The sequence below is a fragment of the Delphinapterus leucas genome, chromosome 3 (genome assembly GCF_059928025.1).
Source record: "Delphinapterus leucas isolate spDelLeu-1000000601 "Yukka" chromosome 3, BTC_Dleu_Yukka2, whole genome shotgun sequence".
NCBI lineage: Eukaryota > Metazoa > Chordata > Mammalia > Artiodactyla > Monodontidae > Delphinapterus > Delphinapterus leucas.
The window spans coordinates 57,409,594-57,432,109 of NC_143131.1; the positions used below are offsets into that span (position 1 = coordinate 57,409,594).

General features: G+C 40.4%; 1 protein-coding gene across 6 annotated transcripts in view; it reads left to right on the plus strand.

Annotated features, from left to right (window-relative positions):
- MCCC2 (methylcrotonyl-CoA carboxylase subunit 2) overlaps positions 1–22,516 on the plus strand; it is an 84,460-nt gene that overhangs the window by 24,593 nt on the left and 37,351 nt on the right. For all 6 annotated transcript variants that reach the window (XM_089908960.1, XM_089908964.1, XM_089908963.1 and 3 more), the window contains 5 exons: positions 5,553–5,666; positions 12,338–12,402; positions 17,276–17,375; positions 17,486–17,581; positions 21,202–21,274. In XM_089908960.1, the coding sequence (XP_089765086.1) occupies positions 5,553–5,666; positions 12,338–12,402; positions 17,276–17,375; positions 17,486–17,581; positions 21,202–21,274 (448 nt within the window). The remainder of the gene's footprint in view (positions 1–5,552; positions 5,667–12,337; positions 12,403–17,275; positions 17,376–17,485; positions 17,582–21,201; positions 21,275–22,516) is intronic.

A 22,516-nucleotide genomic window follows, 5' to 3' on the forward strand; every position in this document is an offset into this window, starting at 1 on the left:
CAGACACCCCTTCCATAGGGCAGGCTGCTGACCTACAATATGTAATTTGTTTTTCGTGTGACGAGAACCAGTCTCTACTTGTGCAGTCAAGACCTGGAGGGTAATGAAATTTTGTCCAAAGTTTTTCCAGACTATTACCTCTATTTTGTAGCCTCTCGTTTCCTTTCACTTCCAGCTTTTGCTGTGCTGTCTGTGCCAGTGATGACAAAGATTGTTACTGTCAGTTACACATCATTCTTAGCCTACTTGCTGTTTTCTTGCTCTGAATTCAAGTTTTTGAGTTGCCATGGGCCTCCTGACCCTGCAAGAGGGATCTCTTGGCTTGTCCTTGTCACAGAGCAGGCCCACTTCTCTGGTGACAGGGTGGATGGTGGCCTCTCAGTGGAACTCGTGGGAGCTGTCTTTTGTTCTGATGCAGATGAGGGGCGCAGTCATGTCTGTCCTGACATAGTGCCTGGGATTTGCCCACACAGGCAAACCTGTACTCTGAGCATGGTCAGAACAGCTTGTGGTCATGCAGCTTCCTTATGTCCCTTTAATGTCCCTTTAGTAGAAGAAAGCAGCAGAATTATCTTTCTGGGGTTCTGAATCATTTGTCCAGTGTGGCCCAGTGTAAGGTCTTCATTGTACTACAGACAAATGCTTTGGGATGTGGAAAGTCATCAGTGCTGTTTGGGCCCTGGGGTCCCCATGCTCTGTGAGAAGCAGCAGTAGACACAGTGGCGGAGCTCTTGGTGCCCGTTCACTCTATTTTGCGAGTGAAGGGCTCAGAATTAAATGCAGAAGAGGAGATTGTGTGACAGTGGTGACTTAACTGTGTTCTTTTATTTCTATTGAGAAATACATATGTATATTTTATAAATTTATTTATTTTTGGCTGCATTGGGTCTTCATTGCTGTGCACAGGCTTTCTCTAGTTGCAGTGAGCGGGGGCTACTCTTCGTTGTGGTGCACGGGCTTCTCATTGCGGTGGCTTCTCCTGTTGCGGAGCATGGGCTCTAGGTGCGCAGGCTTCAGTAGTTGTGGCACTCAGGCTCAGTAGTTGTGGCTCACGGGCTCTAGAGCACAGGCTCAGTAGTTGTGACGCACGGGCTTAGTTGCTCCGCGGCATGTGAGAGCTTCCTGGACCAGGGCTCAAACCCATGTCCCCTGCATTGGCAGGCAGATTCTTAACCATTGCGCCACCAGGGAAATCCTTGCTTTAGCAGTAGTAAGTTTTGTGTCTGTTAGATACTTGGAACTAGAATAGCCTCTCTTTCTCATTGATGAAAAATTTGAGAATTTTGATTCCTGTATACTTAGTAACTCTAGCTCTTGTATTTTTTTTAAATTTTATAAGTTTTATTGAGGTGTAATTTATTGAGCTATAATTCACATACCATAAAATTTACTCATTTAATAGGTATAATTCAATGGTTTTTAGGGTATTTACAGGGTTGAATCAATTTTAGAACACTTTTATCACCCCAGAAGGAAATGCCTTACCCACTGGCAGTTAATCTCATTTTTACCCAGTCCCTGCAGCCCCTGCTAACCTATGGATTTGCCTATTCTGGACATTTCATATAAATGGAATTGTACTAAGTAGTCTTTTGGGCCTGGTTTCTTTCACTTAGCATAATGGCTTCAAGGTTTAGCCACGTCTTTCTGTTGGTTTTTCATTATTCTCTGGGATGGTACAGAATGCTAATGCTGGTCTGTCTCCCATCTCTGGACTAGAGGAATAGTTCACAGATACATTAAAGAGCAACAACAAAGCACTTCAGAGACTATCCTAGGTCTTCAGATGGGCCTCAATTGCAGTCACTTAAGGGAGATGGTTTTTGATCTCTGTATTAGTTCTCTATTACTGCAGAACAAATTACCCCCAGACATAACAGTTTAGAACAACAACATTTATTATCTCACAGTTTCTGTGGGGTTAGGGGCCTGAGCACAGCTTAGCTGGATCCTCGAGCTCTGCACTTAGCTGGATCATGTGACTGACTGCAGTCCTCTCAAGGCTCCGCCCCCTACCTCATTCATGTGGCTGTTGGTAGGATTCAGTTCTTTGCAGTAACCCCTCAGTTCCTTATGAGCTGTTGTGGGTTCTTTCCTTTGTGGGCCTCTCCATACAGCATGTCACAGCATGTCAGCTAGCTGCATCAGAGTGAGCAAGCAGGTGGGCGAGAAAGATGGCCAGCAAGACAGAAGACACGGTCCCTCACACCCTGAGCACAGCAGTGATGTCCCATCACTTGCCATATTCCATTCATTAGCAGCATGTCACCAGATCCACCGCACGCTCAAGGGGTTGTGATCCTACAGGAAGTGAATACCAAGAGTCTAGTATGACAGGGGGCGGGGGGGGGGTGGCGTTTTAGAAGCTGCCTACCACAGTCTCCTATGCTGTTACTGAGCAAAAGTCTTCTGTATATGTTTGTGATGCCTCACCTGGTGTCTGAGAAGTGGATTGTTGATTTCCTTGATTGCAGAGATTCTGTGGCGAAAAGGCATCTGAAGTGTTCTTAGGAATATGGTAAAATTCGTTTTGTGAGAGAGCATTTGTGATAGTTAAAAAGGGGCTTGGAGGTCTCAAGCCATAAGTTTTAAAAACAAGATAGGGGAGAAAACAAAGTGAGTTGGGTATTCTCTTCGCCACCCACCCCCCCACCCCCAGTCTAGGTTCAGAGATGGGGGAAGATCAGCCAGCAAGACAGAGAAGAATCAAAGGAGGTGGGACTGGGGTTTAAATGGGTCCCTGATGTGGAGCCCGGCAGCACTGCCCCTTGGAGTTGCGGGGTACAAAGGGGCTGCAGCATGATCGAAACCCTGACTGCCCATCTCAGACGGACATTGGAAGATCTGAGGGCTGGAGAGACTGTTGTTTGCCTTATGTGCTAATAATTTGTCGGCTATTCTCTTGAGAGACTTTTCTGCTAAATTGGTACATCTTTTCTCTCCACCCTGAGATGACAGGATGGCGTTTAGTTTCATTTCCCTCATTTTTGTCTTGTGACATTTTGACAGGATAACTCGTCTTTGTTTGCTCCGTCCCCACCCCGAACCCCCAGTCCTTGGTCTTGGGACACCACTTGCTGACAGTTGCTCTTCTTTTCTCTCCTTTTGCTCAATAGTTGTTTTCATGGAACCCTGCTGTGCCTCTTTAGAGCTTACTTTTGAAAATTGTCCCCTTTCATATTCTCACATCATTGTGACTCTTCTCTCGTTCCTTGACTTCTTTTTTTGATAGTGGATTCTAGTGTTCTAGTGCAGAGAACAGGGTGATAAGGTGAAATTGTGTCCTTTGCTTCTGATATAAATTTAAAGAAAAACCCATAAAATATTTCAGACTTGAAGAAAGTACAGAGAATAATAGACCAGAACACTCATGTACCCTCCACTTGGATTTATGAAGTACTAACCTTTCTTGTGTTACTTTTTGCCCCAGATTTTTAAAGAATTTATTCATCCACAGTATCCCTTTCAAAATATTGTATTGACGGACATGTTGGCTATTTGCATATTTTGCTATTATGAACACTGCTATGATGAATGTTTCCTTGTGCTTGTGGGCAAGAGTTTTTCTAGCCATAGATATCTTCAAAACAGACTTCTGTGGGGAGGTGGGGTGTGGGTGGAGGGAGAGAAATAGGTGAGGGGGATTAAGAGGTGCAGATCTCCAGTTGTAAATGAGTCGTGGGTATGAAATGTACAGTGGGGGGAATATAGTCAGTAATTATGTAATATCTTTACGTGGCGACATACTGTAACTAGACTTATTGTGGTGATCATTTTGAAATGTATAGAAATATCAAATCCCTCTGTTGTATTACAGTAACTAACATAGTGCTGTAGGTTGATTATACTTCAAAACCAACCAAACAAACAAGCCCATAAAAAAAGAGATCAGATTTGTAGTTACAGAGACGAGGGATGGGGGGAAGGGGAATTGGATGAAGGAGGTCGAAAGGTACAAACTTCCAGTTTTAAGATAAATAAGTAATGTGATGTAATGTGCAATATGAATAATATAATGAACACTGCTCTATGTTATATATGAAAGTTGTTAAGAGTAGATCCTAAGGGGTTTTTTCATCATAAGAAAAACATTTTTGTTCTATTTTAAAAATTTTGGGGACTTCCCTGGCGGTCCAGTGGTTAGGCTCCGCTTTTTTTTTTTTAATTTGCCACATGGCATGCGGGATATTAGTTCCTCCACCAGGGACTGAACCCGAGCCCCCTGAAGTGCAAGTGCGGAGTCCTGACCACTGGACCGCCAGCAACGTCCCTGATGGATATTTTCTAAAACTTACTAAGAATCATTTCATGCTATATGTAAGTCAAATCATTATGCTATATACTTTAAACTGATACAGTGCTGTATGTCAATTATATTCCAATAAAACTGAAAGAAAAAAAACTGGGTGATTGATAAGCAAAACCGTAAGTGGCAAACACTTCTGTAGTATGTTGACAAAGAAATGTTACAGCCATTTTTCATAATGTTACATGAAATAGGGGAAAATGCCTTTTGTGACAGCCATTTAGATGGAAAAATGTTAACTCATGCTGCCTTTCACTTTTGGATTAATACTAGTGTGGCTTTTTTTTTTTTTTTTTCAGAACAGATACTTGTATGACTAGAAGGAAAACTGATGGCATATTGGAATTAGCAAAACCTACTTTCATGTGATAATTTAAGAAAATATTCACCACATACTTCTCTTATTTTTCTCTGTGATATTGTTTATTCCTGTCTATGGGTAATCAGCAAAACCCATATTTATTATGTGTCATACTAATCTCTAAGCAAGAATTTTTTTAAAGCTTTTATCGTGGAAAATTTCAAACACACACAAAAGTAGAGAACATAGTACTGTGAACCCTCAGGTATGCATCACCCAGCTTCAACACAATGGACTTTCTTTTTAGCAAGATTTTCAATTGTGATGCTAACATTAGTTTTATATTTAGAAGGTCTTATGTTCAGGGTAACACAAAATTAACATTACTCATTTGGAGAATTATTTCAGTATTCCTTTGAGGTAAGTGGCAATTGTTTAGAGGACTTATTATTACTGTTATTATTATTCGATTTAAAAGTTGTCCTTGTAATATAATTTTGCTAATTTATGGATGGATTGTGAGTTTCTTCTCTCCATTAGTTGCTCAGGGTAAAGGTCTGTTTGGCCAGTCTTCTCTTTAACAGGGAGATTGTCCACAAGCTTTGTAAAGTGAGACATAAGTCCTTCAAAATGCTTTGATACAAAAGTTAGGAAACCATTCTAAACACTTAGAGGACTCCATTTTAAAAATGAAACACAGGGAGTTCCCTGGTGGCCTAGTGGTTAGGATTCCGGACTTTCACTGCCGTGGCCCCGGTTCAATCCGTGGTCGGGAACTGAGATCCCACAAGCCGCATGGCACAGCCAAAGGGAAAGAGAGAAACACGGGTACAAGCTAGTAATATCCCCTGGTACTGCAGTGTTTGTGGAACTGTAGATCCAGGGACTGTGTAAATTCACTGTCTGAGCTGTACTGCATGAGTTTCTTGTGTGCTTGGATTCCAGATAGCAGTGGTCATGGGCTCCTGTACAGCAGGAGGAGCTTACGTGCCTGCGATGGCTGATGAAAACATCATCGTACGCAAGCAGGGTACCATTTTCTTGGGAGGACCTCCCTTGGTAAGAAGCTAGTTGTTTGTTTGTTTCTTTTGGGTAAGAACATAGTCTTGTTTGCTTACTTGCTTGATTGATTGAAGTAAAACATGCATAATATAAAATTTACCATTCTAACCATTTTTAAGTATACAGCGCTCTGGCATTAAGTATATTCACTTTGTCGTGCAACTATCACCACCATCCATCTCCAGAATGTTCTTATCTTCCCAAACTGAAACTCTGTCCCCATTAAACACTAACTCCCTCTTCCCCACCTCCTTCACTGCCCCGACAACCATGATTCTACTTTGTCTATGAATTTGGCTACTCTAGGAACCTCATTTAAGTGGGATCATATAATATCTGTCCTTTTGTGTTTGGCATATTTCACTTAGCAAAATGTCCTCAAGATTTATCCATGTTGTAACATGTTTCAGAATTTCCTTCCTCTTTAAGGCTGAATAATACTCCAATGTATGTACATACCACATTTTGTCTACTTATCCATCAGTGGACTTTTGGGTTGCTTCCACTTTGAGGCTATTTGGAATAATGCTGCTGTGACCATGAGTATACAAATACCTGTGTGAGTCCCTGCTTTCATTTCTTTTGGGTATATGCTCAGAAGTGGAATTGCTGAATCGTGATAATTCTATGTTTAAATTTTGGAGGAATCACTTCCTTCCTCTTTATGGCTGAATAATATTTCATTGTATGGATAGGCTGCATTTTGTTTATCCATTTATCGGTTGATGGACATTTGGATTGTTTCCACTTTTTGGATATTATGAATAATGCTCCTATGAACATTCATGTATAAGTTTTTATATGGGTATGTTTTCATTTCTATTGGATATAAACCTACAAGTACAATTTCTGGGTCATATGGTAGCTCTTAGGTTAACATTTTGAGGAACAGCCAAACTGTCCAGAGCATATTTTACATTCTTGCCAGCAGTGTGTGAGGGTTCTGATTTCTCTACATTCTCTCCAACACTTGTTATTGTGTGTCTGTTTGACGGTAGCCATCATAGTGGGTGTGACATGGTACCTCACTGTGGTTTTGATTTTCATTTCCCTAATGGCTAATGATACTGAGCATCTTTCATGTGCTTGTTGGCTATTTGTATATCTTCTTTGGAGAACTGTCTATTCAGATCCTTTGCCCATTTTGTAATTGGGCTCTTGTCTTTTTATTGAGTTGTAAAAATTCTTCATGTGTTCTGGATACAAGTCTCTTATCAGATGTATGATTTGCAAATATTTTCTTCTATGGGTTGTCTTTTCACCCTCTTGATGGTATTTTCCTTTGAAGCATAAACACTTTAAATTTTGATGAAGTCCAATTTTTATATTTTTTTCTTTTTTTTTTTTTTTGCTTGTGCTTTTGGTGTCCTATCTGTGAAGGTATTGCCTATTCCAAGGTTGCAAAGATTTAATCCTTTGTTTTCTTCTAAGAGTTTTATAATTTTAACTCTTACGTTTGGGTCTGTGATCCATTTTGAGTTGTTTTTTGGTGCGGTTTCAGGAAGGGGTTCGACATTTTTCTGTACATGGACATGCAGTTGTCTCAGCATCACGTGTTGAAAGGACTGTCCTTTCCCCCTTGAATGGTGCTGGCTGAAGAAAAATACTTTTACTTATCTTTTCTTCTACTCAAGGTCAATAACAAACCAATACATTGTTAAGTGAAAACAGCAAGGTGCTTACACATAGTGTGTTAACTTTTGCGTAAAGTGGAGGGGGGGAATTATACATTTGTAAGCTTGTATATGCATAAAGAAACTGAAAAAGATAGAGTAAATGTTGTTTAAATGCAGAGGAGATGAAGCCGGGTGGGAGAGAGACCTTTGACTTTCCGAGTCTTGTGAAAACATCTTTTCAAAAGGTTAAGTCCCCCCCACCAAGAAAAAAGAGTTAGAATAGCTATCAGTGGTGCTCTAAATTTTTAATACTAGCAAGCTTTATGGATCACTGGTAGGGCAGCTACATGATTTGCAGACCCCAGTGCAAAATGAAAATATGGAACCCTTTGTTCAAAAAGGAGAAAACTACTGTGAAAGATACTAAAATATGAAACATGTTCCCTTCTTCTGTGGTCTGTCTACCAGTCATGGTGTTTTTATTTGTTATTTAATGACGGGCCCCACCCCACCCCCACCCCCGCCCCCGCCAGGCATCTCTACTTCCCATGGGCCCACCATGTCCCCAAGGATGTGCTGCCTCCATGTGAGAATGTGCTTGGTACCCAGATGGGGAACGAGCAAAAGCCTAGCCCTTAGCATCCCCCCCCCAGCACCCCTCCCCCAACACGCAGAGTGGCCTGTTGGAGAGCACACCTCAGCAGCACACCTCAGCACTGCCAGCCCAGGACAGTGATGGGGCTGCCATGCTCTTCCCTGAGACACCATGGGGGGCACACCTGATCTCTGATCCTCCCTACACCTGTGTCAGGCCCCCACTGGGGGCGGGTGTACCAGGTGCTAGGCAGGGGTGGGGAGGAGAAGGTAGGGCAGGACCCAGGGCCCAGGCAGCAGTCAGCAGGGAAGCAGGGAGCCAAGAACCCATCCCAGGGAGATGGGGGGAGGCAGACTGCACAAGATCTGAGGCCATTGTCCCATCAGACTTCATGTACAGAACACAGATTCAAAGATAAAGTTAATTAGACTTTCACTAGGGTGACCACTGAGCATTAATTAAACTCCAAGCACAGGGCCCTTCTGAGAGTGGGACCCTGTGCAACTTCACTGGCCACCTGCCCGTGATGCAGGCACTGAGGACTGGATTATGTCATCCTCGGCTCTTCCTCATCTCTCCTTTGGACACCTCCATTGTGATTTTTCAGGAAAGCAGTTGTCACCCTGCTTTGCTTATGTCACAACATGATCCTAGGCTTCAGAGTGATAAAGAGAGGCTGGGTGAAGACACAGGTAATTTCTACTGGTTACAACAAAACATCCCATTACGTAAGTAAAATCCAAGAATATTAAATAGGTAAAAAGAATAATGTCAAGGAACTTCTAAAGCTATAATAAACCTACAAGTGGAGTAATTCAGCCATAAAAAGGAAAGAAGTTTTGACACATCCTACAACACGGACAAACCTTGAAAACATTGGGCCAGACACAAAGAACAAATATTGTGTAGTTACCCTTCTATGAAATATGTAGAATAGGCAAATTCATAGAGACAGAAAGTAGATTAGCTGTCGCCAAGGACTGGGAGGGGGTAGAATGGGGAGGGACTGCTAATGAGTATGGGGTTTCTTTTGGGAGCGATGCAATGTTCTGGAATTAGGTGGTGGTGATGGTTGTTATACAGCCTTGTTAACATAATAAAAAACACTGAATTGTATTCTTTTAAATGGTGAATTTTGTGGTATGTGAATTATATCTTAAAAAGTAAGTTTATTGCTTCAAAAGTCTGTCAAAGAATTATCTGGTTTTGGAATATTAACTCAAGTTTATTAAAAAGAGTATATTAAAAGGTGTTATACTTTGATGTTGAATAAGTGTATTTTCCAAATGATTGTGTTAATTTTTAATAACTTTTACTGAGGATCAGATAAGCCTGAAGAGCTGCCTTTTCAAACGAATTAAAAGTCTCAAGGCATTATTCAAAACCCCTACAGCATAATATTAAATATTATTCTTCAATATTTCTCTAGCTATGTGCGATAGCAATTGTTGGTTAATTTACCTATGTGTAGTAAACTTTCCTGGGTAATTCTTGTTTATTTTTCACTAGAGAATAAGTAAAGATATGACTAAAATTTTAAAACATCTTTTTGGGAATATAGGTAGTATCATAATACTGAAATAATGCTAACTGTTTTCAAGAGAAGATTTTGTCTAAAGGTCAGCATTACAATGTCTGTTCAGTGGATTCAGATTTAACTTGTGCCTTAGAAAGAAGCAACGTAGCAGCTGAAGTCTGCAGTTTTGTTAGAGAACTAAACCTTGTTCAGTAGTCTACCATCAAAAGGCTGTATTTACAGGTAGAAAAAGAAGCAGCAGCAGCCTTACCTGCTTGAGAATTCTAAATTTTGATGCTTGTTTCACTGAAAATTGAGAAAAGGCTTTGTAGGTTTCACACATAATGTGAGGTTGTAGCTTTCAGTAGTTTAAGGTGGTTGGAAAAAAATGCATACTAATAGGGTAAATTTTTTTTTTTTTATTTTGTATTGGAGTATAGTTGATTAACAATGTTGTGATAGTTTCAGGTGTACAGCAAAGTGATTCAGTTATACATATACATACAGCTATTCTTTTTCAAATTTTTTTCCCATTTAGGTTGTTACATAGTATTGAGCAAAGTTCCCTGTGGAATAAGACAAATTTTTGAAGGAGTTTTTTAGTTCTCCTACCTTTTGTTTATCATCCGAACTTGTTATTTAATAGAATGAGCAGTGTTCATTTTCTCTTTGACTTTTATCATCTTTATACATATCACAGTTTCAAACATGTTGTGGGGGTTGCATAAATATTAACTGATGACAAATCTTTATTTTTTCAGTTGATATCAGTCAGTTCCCTGAAAATGAATTATCATGTATCAGACGTTTATTCGTTTTTGCAACTTTAAATATCCAGACACCTCTTATAAGTAGTTATTGTCTGGACTGAATGTTATTTTACACCAAATTTTTTGGGAAGAAGAGAATCAAGAATTTAGTTCTGGGGCTTCCGTGGTGGTGCAGTGGTTGAGAGTCCGCCTGCTGATGCAGGGGACATGGGTTCGTGCCCCGGTCCAGGAAGATCCCACGTGCCGCGGAGCGGCTGGGCCCGTGAGCCATGGCTGCTGAGCCTGCGCGTCCGGAGCCTGTGCTCCACAATGGGAGAGGCCAGAACAGTGAGAGGCCCGTGTACCGCAAAAAAAAAAAAAAAAAAAAAAGAAAAGAATTTAGTTCTGGGGGTGCATAATTGGAGCTGAACAATTTAATTACCTGGAATAATATTTTATTTAAGACAGAGCTTTTGATGTAGTGAATAAGTCATTTCTATGCTGTATTTTAGATTAGTGTTCATTATTCTCATAAAAGCTTTTCTTTTATTACTTGAAGAAAAAGAAACAAATCGACCAACCCAAAGCAGTAGGAATCAATAAATGATTCCTAAGGGATCAGGTTGACATTTAGCATTAAATGATTTTTCTTGCTTTTTCTTGTTCGAATTTCTCAGGCTATAATTGTCATTCTTTTTTAAAATTATTATTAATTAATTTATTTATTTTTGGCTGTGTTGGGTCTTAATTGCTGTGCGTGGGCTTTCTCTAGTTGTGGTGAGCGGGGGCTACTCTCTGTGCGGTGCACGAGCTTCTCATTGCGGTGGCTCCTCTTGTTGCAGAGCACGGGCTCTAGGTGTGTGGGCTGCAGTAGTTGTGGCTCACGGGCTCTAGAGCACAGGCTCAGTAGTTGTGACGCACGGGCTTAGTTGCTCCACGGCATGTGGGATCTTCCTTGACCAGGGATTAAACCCGCGTCCCCTGCATTGGCAGGCGGATTCTTAACCCATGCGCCACCAGGGAAGTCCCTATAATTAAGTCATTCTTAATTTGTTACTTAAGGTTTCTTTCTTTTTAGTCATATTATGCTGAATCTTAGATGTGGGTAATCATGGAGATTTTTTCCCCCCATCTTAAAGATATTATACCTTTAAGAGTTTGCTTTTGAAAGTCACTGGAATTTTTCAGCAAAGGTGAAAAAATAGCATTACTTCAATATATGTATTGTGTCCAAAGATGAATAAATCACAGTTTCTGCCATCAAGGAACTCACAGTATAGAGGAGATGACAGAGACGCATGCAAATTACTGACATATAGTCTGGTAGGCACCATGTTGGAGGTGTAGGTGGAATGCTCTTGAACCACAGATGAGCAAACATTGCTCTGTTAAAACCATGGAGTGTCGTTAATGGTTAAAAGGCCTGGGCAGGTCAGGGAAAGCCACACAGAGCAGATAGGGCTTGAAGGATAATTGGGGATTCACCGGGTGGTTGAGAGGGAGAAGGGAGCCCAGCAGTAGGATCAGCATGTGCACAGACACAAAGGCTTTAACGTGGGTGTGGAGGCAGAATAATGTAGGGGAAAGAGAGTGTGCTTTCAGAACAGGAATGTCTGGGTTCAGATCAGGTTCCATCCCTTGCTCAGAGGCTGTGGGCAGGTTCCTTAGTGACTGTGGGTTCACATTTCTCGTCGGTAGACTAGAGACAATATTATCTAGGTTTACCTAGGTGGGTGGGATGAGAAACAAAATGTCTAGTTCTATGGAAGAAAGAATGGTAGATATAATCAGGTTAAGAGGTGTGTAGGACAGCATTTTAATACAGTAATTCCCCTACATACGAACCTTCAAGTTGAGAACTTTTGAAGATGCAAACGTGCCCCTGGATGCCAGCTGCTGTCCTGTACTACTGTACTTTTCAAGGTACTGTCCTGTAAGGTTAAAAATGTTTTCTTCATTTTTTGTGTTTGTTTGTTTTTTATGTATTATTTGTGTGAAAAGTATTATAACCTATTACAGTATAGTACTGTATAGCCGATTGTGTTAATTGGATACTTAGGCTAACTTTGTTGGACTTAACGAACAAATTGGACTTACGAACGTGCTCTCAGAACGGAACTTGTTTGTTTGTAGGGGACTTTACTGTATCTCTGATGGAGAAAACACACCATTGACTTTTATCCTTGTTGTAGGTTAAAGCAGCCACTGGAGAAGAGGTGTCAGCTGAGGATCTCGGAGGTGCTGATCTTCACTGCAGGTGAAACAGAAGCAGTTGTTTCTTTCCAGGATTGATTGTCACTTGTTTGCTTAAAAGAAGTGTTAAATTATTTTTTCCAGGTGTTAAACTTGCCAGATCAAACCAGTTTATTTGTTCTAGATCCGCTCTTTTAGGGTCCAATCCTTTTAGAGTTTCATTTCTAAGCAAGAACATCAACTTTTTCATTATAGCCTAGAAAGACTGGAGAAACAGGTTTCTTATTTATTTAACAAACATCCATTGAGCACCTGTTATGTGCCAGGCACTGTTTAGGTATTTGAGATAATAAGATAGACATTGTCTTTGATCTCAAGAAGCTTATAGTCTAGTCAGAGAGGTGGGCAATAAAGAAATAATCAGCAAAAAATTATATAAATATGTATACATGATAAGGGCTACAAAGAAGTACAGGCATATAGAAGGTGGGGCTAACCCAGTGGTGTGCAGGCATTATGCCTTTGTTTAATTAACACTTGTTAAGTGGAGCACAGGGTGCTGGATGGTGAGCCGTGGTTCAACAGCAGACCACAAGAGAATTTGAAATAGAGAAGTTTATCAGTCACAGGTCCTGGAGGAAGTACACAGCGCACCTTGAGGGGCCACATGAGGCAGTCTAGGCAGAGTGCCCAGAGAGAGAGACAGGACCTGGGTACCTGTTTTTATTAGGGTCCATGGTTGGAGTGCTTTTGGGGTCCCCTGACTACAGCTGGATTGGTCAGTCAAACCAGAAGATTGGGGTATTGGTAAGTTCCATGGGGATTTAATCTAAGCATACAGGTGCAGAGAGGCAGGGGAGACTGTTGATCTTAAGGGCTGTTGGGGAAGTTATATGAGGACTTACATTTGCTTGTGACTGAGCTGCTATCTAGGGCTTGCTTGAGGGGCCAGTGTCCATTTAAGGTCCATGCAGGCTGCTTGCAATGCTGGGGAATAGCTTGGCTAAATGCTCAATAGCAGGTAAATGCTTAGCTGATTCACTGAGGAGGGAAAATGTCCTGCTTTGTGGCATCTGCCGATATCTGTGGTATGAATTATCCCACGATAGCTGATTTTAAGCTACCAGCGGGGCACCACTGAACATGGAATCAGGAAGAGATGCACACAGTTGGCCCTTGTGAGTCAGGCATGAGCCGCTCCATCACATTGCTGGTCTTCCCATTTCAGATTAGAGTTCAGGAGTAAGAAGATCATCTACCTCCTAGAATTTTGTGAGAATTAAATGAGATGGTATGTGTAAATTGCTTGAAACAATACCTGCTTTAAAATAAGTACCTGTAATTGTTAACTGCCATTATTATTATTGTTTATCATTGTAATTGGTCATTCAGTGTTTTGGACTTTTTCTTTTATGAGCAATTAGGAAACCATCAAAGAGTTTTAAGGAGAGTTTGTGCTATTATTAAACATTTCACTAGAAAAAAAAAATCCCTCTGTCTGCTAAATGGAGAATGAATGCTTAGAGGGTTGGCAATAGTGTCTGTGAGGGACCAGTTGGGTGGTTGTATCAGTAGCATACAACTATTGCTAAGTTGGCTGAGAGGTGCCGGTGGCTTAGATAATTATGGTGGTAGTGAATGGAGGAGGGGAGTAATCAGATTTGTGCTCTATTTTAGAGGTGGAATTGAGGGACTTGATGGATTTCATATATGGGGCACAGGAAAGTGAGGTGACAAAGATGATGACATGAAATGGTTTCATTTCCTGAGACTGGGAAGACGGGAGGAGGGGCAGAGTTGGGGATAGGGCAGGGGGATCAAGTGTTGCTTTTGAACCTGCTAAGTTAGAGATGATCCAGACATCCAAGTAGAGATGCTGAATAGGCAGTTAACTATAAGAGTCTGGAGCCTAGAACTGTGCTCAAGAACCATCAACATGGAGGTGGAATTTAAACCATAGGACTAGGTGAGCTCACCTTGAGGTGAGTGTAGATAAGGAAGAGGGCCCAGGACTAGACCCTAAAGAACCCAGACATAACTGACAGGTAGATCTAATCATTGAGCTCAGTGGCCTGGGAGGTGCAGTAAACCTTTCTTTGCTTTGCCAAACCACAAACCAGGGAGGCAGGTGACTGTGGGAGCAGTCCAGTAGGTGGGAGACGGAAAATAGGTACAACATTTCCACCCTCCTATCAAAGAACACTGCCTTGCCTTTTGAAGAGTTGGCTAAGGAACCTACCTTTGCCTCAGTTTTTCATTCACTCCTTTCTTTTTGAGCACTTATTTGTGGATAGATTGATTGTACAAAGTGTTATGAGTAATACAGAAAAATTTCAGGCCTAGTCCCTGCCCTCAAGGATTTATAATTTAACTTGGCAGATAAGAGAATGAGCTAAAAAACAATTACAAAACAAATAAGCTATTATGCTTCCAGTTTTACAACTAGAGGCAAAAGGAGGAATGATTAAGGGAAGAGCTGGAGCAGAACTGAGGTAGGCAGAGAAGAAGCTTCGAGAGCTTGAGTTTTCTGCCTGGGTTCAAACAGAAGACTTGCTTATTTTGGTGAACACTACTGTGAGCAGAGATGCAGCATTTCTCTCTTATCTGGTCATTTACCGACCATTTCAGGGAGACAGTGAAGTAGATGTTTCAGCCTGGAGAGAGAGAGGATGCAGGTAGAATAGAAACAGGACAAAGTGGGCTGCCACTATTTGTAGTGGCTTAATCAGGGGAAGGAGATGAAGATAGTATTTGAGGAGCATTAATTAAAAAAATTGTTTTGACAGTTTAAAAAAAAGTCATCTGGTGCCCATAAAAGCTGTAGGTGGTATATCAAGTTAGGCGTGCAGGTTCTAGGATTCATCTTCCGTTTGCCTCACTTGTTACCCTTGTGACTAGACAAACTACATAACTTCCCAGAGCCTCATTTCCTCATCTGTAAAGTGAAGATATGAATAGTTCCTGCGTCACACAGCACAGTGTCTGTGGCATACTAAGCTCTCTATTACTTTTAGCTATCATCATTCATAGGAGCCTGTTTAAAATCATGGGACAGTGATTAGATGGTGATGGCTTTTTTGGGAACAGTGTCATAAAATTTACTAGGCACAACTTGCTTTGGGCTCTCTCTGTCATTGTAAATATGTATTTGTACATCTCCGATTCGTCATCCTTCGTAGTTAATTTGACACAAAGCTTTACATAGTAGAGCGTCTCATCAAAAATTTTCCCTTTCCTGTTGTTTTGGTAAATGCTAGACAGTTTTTAAAAGAAGGCATTTTAGGACTTCCCTGGTGGCACAGTGGTTAAGAATCCACCTGCCGATACAGAGGACATGGGTTCGAGCCCTGGTCCGGGGAGATCCCACATGCCACGGAGCAACGAAGCCCGTGCGTCACAACTACTGAGCCTGCGCTCTAGAGCCCGCGAGCCACAACTGCTGAGCCCGTGTGCCTAGAGCCCGTGCTCCACAACAAGAGAAGCCACCGCAATGAGAAGCCCGTGCACCACAACAAAGAGTAGCCCCCGCTCTCCACAACTAGAGAAAAGCCCATGTGCAGCAATGAAGACCCAATGCAGTCAAAAATAAATAAATTTTTTTTTTACAAAAAGGGCATTTTATTTTAAATATTTACTGATTTGGAAGCAGTCCCTTCTGCTTTTCTTTGCTTACTGAGTTACTACAGTGTAGCTAGAAGTCAGCAATTGTAGCTGGTATTTGTGAAGCATTTGGAAGACAGGGTCAGTTGTAAAATGTCCTACCAAATTAAAGAAACTGAAGGGTCTGCTATTTGCAAAGGATTGGAGGACTATAAAGAGGAGCACACATGGTCCTTGCTCTTATTGAGGAACACCCAAGCCCGAGGTGGACAGTGACGTGAAACCACTGTGAGCGCCCAGTTCTAAGACGTCTCCTAAGGATTTGGTGTGTTCCTTAGACAAGACATCAAAATTTAGATCGCGGCAGCTTAGTTCTTGCTCATAAAATGTACTAAAATTCTGTTTCTTCAGGGGTGTTGTGTGTGTGTGTGTGTGCGCACACACAGATATATATATATATATTTCTTCTATTTTTTGGCTGTGCTGCGTGGCACGTGGCATCTTATAGCTCCCCGACCAATTGAACCTGTGCCCCCTGCATTGGAAGCGTGGTGTCTTAACCAGTGGACTGCCAGGGAAGTCCCTTTAGGTGTATATTTTTGCCTGACTTTATAGTGTTTTTTTTTAATACTTTATTAGAAAGTCATAGTACATCTACAAGTGAAACAACAAGCCATCTAATTGGAACCAGAGCACGCCCATGCTTTGTTCACGTTGAACTTGAAATTGAGCAGGCCCTTACCACAGTTCCATATTATCAATACCCATTTTCACCATTGATCTGAGGAACAGCGTTTTCAAGCCTTCGTGTGTGCTACCTGCAGCAGCTTACTCTTGGGGTGTAACTTGGTGAGGAAGGCCTCAGCAGTCTCTCAGAAATGAGAGGCCATAGTTGGCATCTTCACTGGGGTCTCAGTGAGGTACAAACAATTTTTGTTGTTACCAACTACATCACGAAAGCGTGCCAGCTGTGGTTGAACTTTATCTATCATATACGATTTTGTCTGAGGTGTACGGGATGAGCATTAAATAAGGCCCTGTGGTCCAGTAGAAGAAGGTCAAGATTGAAAAATAGAAGGTGTGGGTTCTTATGCAGGTACTGGTGGTCCTAGGACAAGGTACTTAACTTTTGTGTACCTCAGTTTTTCCTGTTTGTAAAACAAGGTTAATACTGTTTTGCCAGGGATGTTATGAAGATCAAATTAGATGACAGTTATTAAAGTGTTTTGGAAGTAAAAAGACGTCATCCTTAGATGAGAGAAGATACTTGGGGTTTAAGATATTTAATTATATTCCTTTTCCCTGTTCTGATTCTTTTAGTGTGCTTTACTCTGTAGAAAGTCTGGAGTAAGTGACTACTACGCTTTGGATGATAACCATGCCCTTCACTTAGCTAGGAAGATTGTAAGGAATCTAAATTATCAGAAGAAAATGGATGTGAGTTGGATCTGTTCTTATATTTTTTATTTTCCCAAAGCATTTTGGCTTATGTCACCTTGAAATAATGTCTTTAAATAGGCTAATGTGATTGTTCTGTATTTCTGCAGGTTACCATTGAACCTTCTGAAGATCCTTTATTTCCTGCTGATGAATTGTATGGAATAGTTGGTGCCAACCTTAAGAGGAACTTTGATGTCCGAGAGGTGTGTAAAGTGGAACTGTGAGCTGTAAGCTATGCTATCATAGTTTATGCCATGTGTTTAAACTTTGTCTGAACTACAAGCTGTGTGTATCCATTTTCAGAGCTGAAGTCTGTTTTAGATATGTTCATCCCTAAACTAAGGGACTGTTGTGGGTCTCAGTAAGGAGTGACATATAAGGGAAAGATATCTTACTAAAAGAGAGAGGGGGGGAAACCTCTTAATTACTGGAAAGTTTTCATTGCACGATGACTAAGCTTGCTTTGTCCATATTTAGTACTCCATATTCCTGTGGACATTAGGAATGATGTAGCACAACTTTATAATTTCCAGCTATGTCTTTTTTGGGTTCTTATTTTGGGAAATGGATGAAATGTCAGTAAGTTGTTGAAAGGAAAAAACATACCCTTTTAGATCAATATGACAGGAGCAAAGATCAGACATTTGATTGCAGTTGAAGATGTTGCTATGGTTACAGATTGTCTTCTGTAGTTTAGATTGACAATTTTTAGTGCTTGCATATAGCATGTAGTCTTTTATTTTGTTCAGTATCCATATCTGGTAGGATACTTGCTAAATTAGGGAACTGTCCTAATATCAGATTCTGTGCCTTAATATTTTGTTATGTTTCCCCTTGACTGTAAAACTATTATGTACTAACTGTGAAAAATATAGAAAATACAGAAAAACATAAAATTGCTTGTAATTCCACCATGCAGAGAAAGCAGCCAATATTTTGGTGTTTTGGCTTAGTGTGTATGTATACATTTTTATGTAGTTTAGATAGTATATACATACATACATATATTGATATATATATATATTTAATTCTAATTTTTCCAGTTTAAATTATAAACATCTCCCCATTATTTAAAACTTCTTCATGAATGTTTTTTTGTGGTTAGGTCCTGATTCTTATACTAGTACCTGGTGACATGGTAGGCACTCAGTAAATACTTTTTTGGATGAATTGATGAATGTAATATCCCACTTATGGATATGTACAAATATTTCTTTAGGCAATACCCTATTATTGTTAGAGGGTCTTAAGTGCTGGATTTTAATGGAGCTTCAACTGGTACTTCACTTTAGCAAGGTAATTTAGTTAACTATAAGTTTTAGAATTAGGTTTTTTTTTTTTTTTTTTTTTTTTTTTTTTGCGGTACGCGGGCCTCTCACTGTAGTGACCTCTCCCGTTGTGGAGCACAGGCTACGGACGCGCAGGCTCAGCGGCCGTGGCTCACGGGCCCAGCCGCTCCGTGGCGTGTGGGATCTTCCCGGACCAGGGCACGAACCCACGTCCCTTGCATCGGCAGGCGGACTTCCAACCACTGTGCCACCAGGGAAGCCCCTAGAATTAGGTTTTCAGTTTGACTTTTTAGTTAATTACAGGCATAGAAAAAACTGGCACTTACAATCTGATGTGCCTGAAAAATTAGTTGTTCTAATAGTCAAGTTTTCTAGGTGGCTAAGGATTCATTCTTTCAAGCATAATCACTTTTTTCATTTATTCCACAGTATTTATTGAGTGCTTTTTCCATGAAGGTATTGTTTCAGGCACTAGGGGTACAGAAATGAGCAAAACAGATGTGAATCCATGCCTTCATGGTAGTTCAATTTCATTTTAATGGATATCTTTTTATAAAGATAGACGTCTGCCTTCTTAAATTGTATCCTGGACTTCTACCTTTTGCTGATTCATGTTCATCTTTGTGATGTTAATTTATTATATTTTTCTGTAATTGCAAATAAGCCTTGTATGGAGGTCTTACTAGTATATGGAGCTGTGGGACAACATTGAGATATTAATTGAAAAACCCAGGTTCTAGGGCTTCCCTGCTGGCGCAGTGGTTGAGAGTCTGCCTGCCGATGTAGGGGACGCGGGTTCGTGCCCCGGTCTGGGAAGATCCCACGTGCTGCGGAGTGGCTGGGCCCGTGAGCCATGGCCGCTGAGCCTGTGCTTCCGGAGCCTGTGCTCCACAGCAGGAGAGGCCATAACAGTGAGAGGCCCGCGTACCGCAAAAAAAAAAACAACAAAAAAAACCCAGGTTCTAGCTCTTGTTTCCCTAGTCAGTGGTACTGGGGTTGAACCTCTCTGAGCATTGATTTCTGCTCCTAGAAATAGGAGTAGTGCCATATGATATGTCTGCTTCCTAAAGTTTGAGTCTTTGTGCAGATGAGTTAGTGTATTTTATGTAGCTGAGTGGACTTCACTGTAAAGCAAATAGAAGGGGGTTCACGTTAAGTGGCCCTAGGCTGCTCTGACCTTTTGAGTGGCTTTATCTTTGTGTGGAAGAATGGTCGTCGCTATGTGTTTGTTTTTCAAAAGGTGTAGTTTTGGAGCCACATAGCACTTAGACAACTGTTATATCCCCATTATATTGTTTGACCTTTTAGGAAAGTAGCTAAAACATAATTCAAAGTAAGCTATTCACTCATTTTTCAGCCTTTGCAGCTTATAAAATAAGGCTTTGATTGATGTGGTAAACAGGAAAAAGGAAGCTCAAACTGGATAGAAAAAATGATGTGTAGCATCTAAAATAGTTTCTGAAAAAATTTGGAATATGCTTCATGTTTAGAACACTTTGAAATAGTCCTGATATATAATGATGAATATGGAGGATAAGCTAGTAACTTTGACTCTGTGTAGATTAATTATATATGTGTGTGTGTATGTGTATCAGATTCAGAATCAATGAACCTTTATTGAAGGCTTAATAATAATAGCTACCTTTTGATGAGTACCAGGCAATGTTATTAGCTCTTAAGTATTATTATTATTGTTATTAATTTTTTTTTTTAAACAGATGAGGAAACTGAGGCTTCAGGGATTTTAAGTAACCAGCCTGTGACTCTAGTTTCCCAGTGGTAGAGCTGGGAGAAGCTGGGAGTCAGAGCTGGTTCTTCATCTCAGCATTGTTTTCTTAGGTTCCTTTATTACTAGTTCATCATATCTTCACAACTTTGTTCCATCTTTGCAGAAGTGAGAACCGAGACTCAGAGGGGTTAAATACCTTACTCTAGGACACATAAATCAATAAATCATATGTTATACCCTAGATTGGAGCCTAAGTCTTCTGACTGTAAGGCTGGACCTTGCTTTCTTTCTTCTTCTTTTTTTTTTCTTAATAAAATCTTTTAATTGAAGTATAGTTGATTTACAGTGTTGTGTTAACTTCAGGTGTACAGCACAGTGATTCAGTTTTATATATATATTCTTTTTCAGATTCTTTTCCCTTATAGGTTACTACAAAATATTGAGTATGATTCCCTGTGACATGTAGTAGGACCTTGCTTTCTGATTGAATCCCTGACTCTTGGTCAATACATTTGACAGCCCCTGAAGCTGTGAGTCTAGCAACCAGCCCATGTAGTCTCTGTGCTTCTCTGGTATACAACATGGAGCTGTTGCTTTTATAGTAAAGTGTAAAATCAGGGCCAAGAATGACTTCAGGGCATTAACCATGCATATCAAGTGAAATTCTATTGAGAAGATTTTCTGAGTAGGGTGAAATTTTGTGAAAGTGACAACTTCATTACAAATTTGTTTTCCTTACAAATAAGTTGAATGCAAAAAATTTTATAATATAATTGCTCAGGGACATTGTTATTTTTCCTCTTAGGTCATTGCTAGAATCGTGGATGGAAGCAGATTCAATGAATTTAAAGCCTTATATGGAGACACATTAGTTACAGGTATAAAGATGAAGAACTGAAAATGTGAACGTTTTATGCTGCTTTGAAAATAAGTGATCTCTTGTCTCACGGCCCTGATGCACTTGGCATGGGCTTTGTTATTTAGAGCAGTATAAACGTGTGAGTCAGTACTCAAAAGGAGCTATTTTGTAAAGATCAGTTGTAGCTGAATGCCTTCATGGATCCAGAATTTAAAATGATGAGGGCAAGATGCTCTGGTCCAGACCATTATTCTGTGACTTTGTAGCATTAGCTGTATAAAAAGGCTCTTATCATAGTAAAATTAACAAAAATATTTGTAGTTTTAAAAATTTCTCTGGATGACTATAATTATTTTGAAAATTTCAGCCCTGTCTTCTTTATTCTTTAGTCTTCAATTCGACTGTGAAGTTTCGTGTGATGTTTTAGTTTCCCAGAAGACTGTAGACTGAGTTAAACCTTCTCACCGCCTCTGTGTAGGTCTTATGTTGATCCACATAAAGACTAGATTGAGAATACAGGACAGAATACCAAGTCTGAAAAAACAAAATAAGAATGTTTATAAAAGTTAATTCATTCACCTAAACTGTTAGGTTCGTAGGCCTTTGAAGAAATATTTGAAACATAGACACCAGGTCCATAGTAATCTATTTTGGACAAACGGCAAAACAAATTTGGGCATTTTACTTGGTCTTAAAGAAGCTCCAAAATGTAGTAGTTAATCTGAAGACAGCATACCAGAGTAGAAAAAACAACCAGCTGCAAAAATCCAAATTGCAAATATACATTGAGGCTTAAGGATACGTCACAGCAGTTTCTCCTGGTCTGATTTATGAGCAAGAGAAGGGTTCACACTGGAAGTGGAATTTATGTGTTTGTATTTAGGTGTTTAAGTGATTAAGAGCTTTTTCTTTGATATATAGACAGGATTTGTCCCCAAATAGTTCAGGATGTAACCCTCATTGTGTAGCCGTTTAAAACAAGTCAGAACTGTTTCTGCTTCTTTCTCAGAGATGGATGGGCTGGCTTTGTCATCTGTTTTTATGTATTTGCCCTGGACTTGCTAAAATACTTGTGGTACCTTTGCTCCCTAAAATACCAGGGGTAGATCTACCAGATGGTAGATCTCCATCTCTTCTTGTCTGTACTGGAATTCAAATAAGGTTTGGGTCGGGGTGGGGCGGGGGTGTAGTGAGAGGGAGAAGAGAGGAATGAGAGGGCGAAGGGGGAATGAGAGGGTGAGGAGGTAGTAAGAGAGGATGA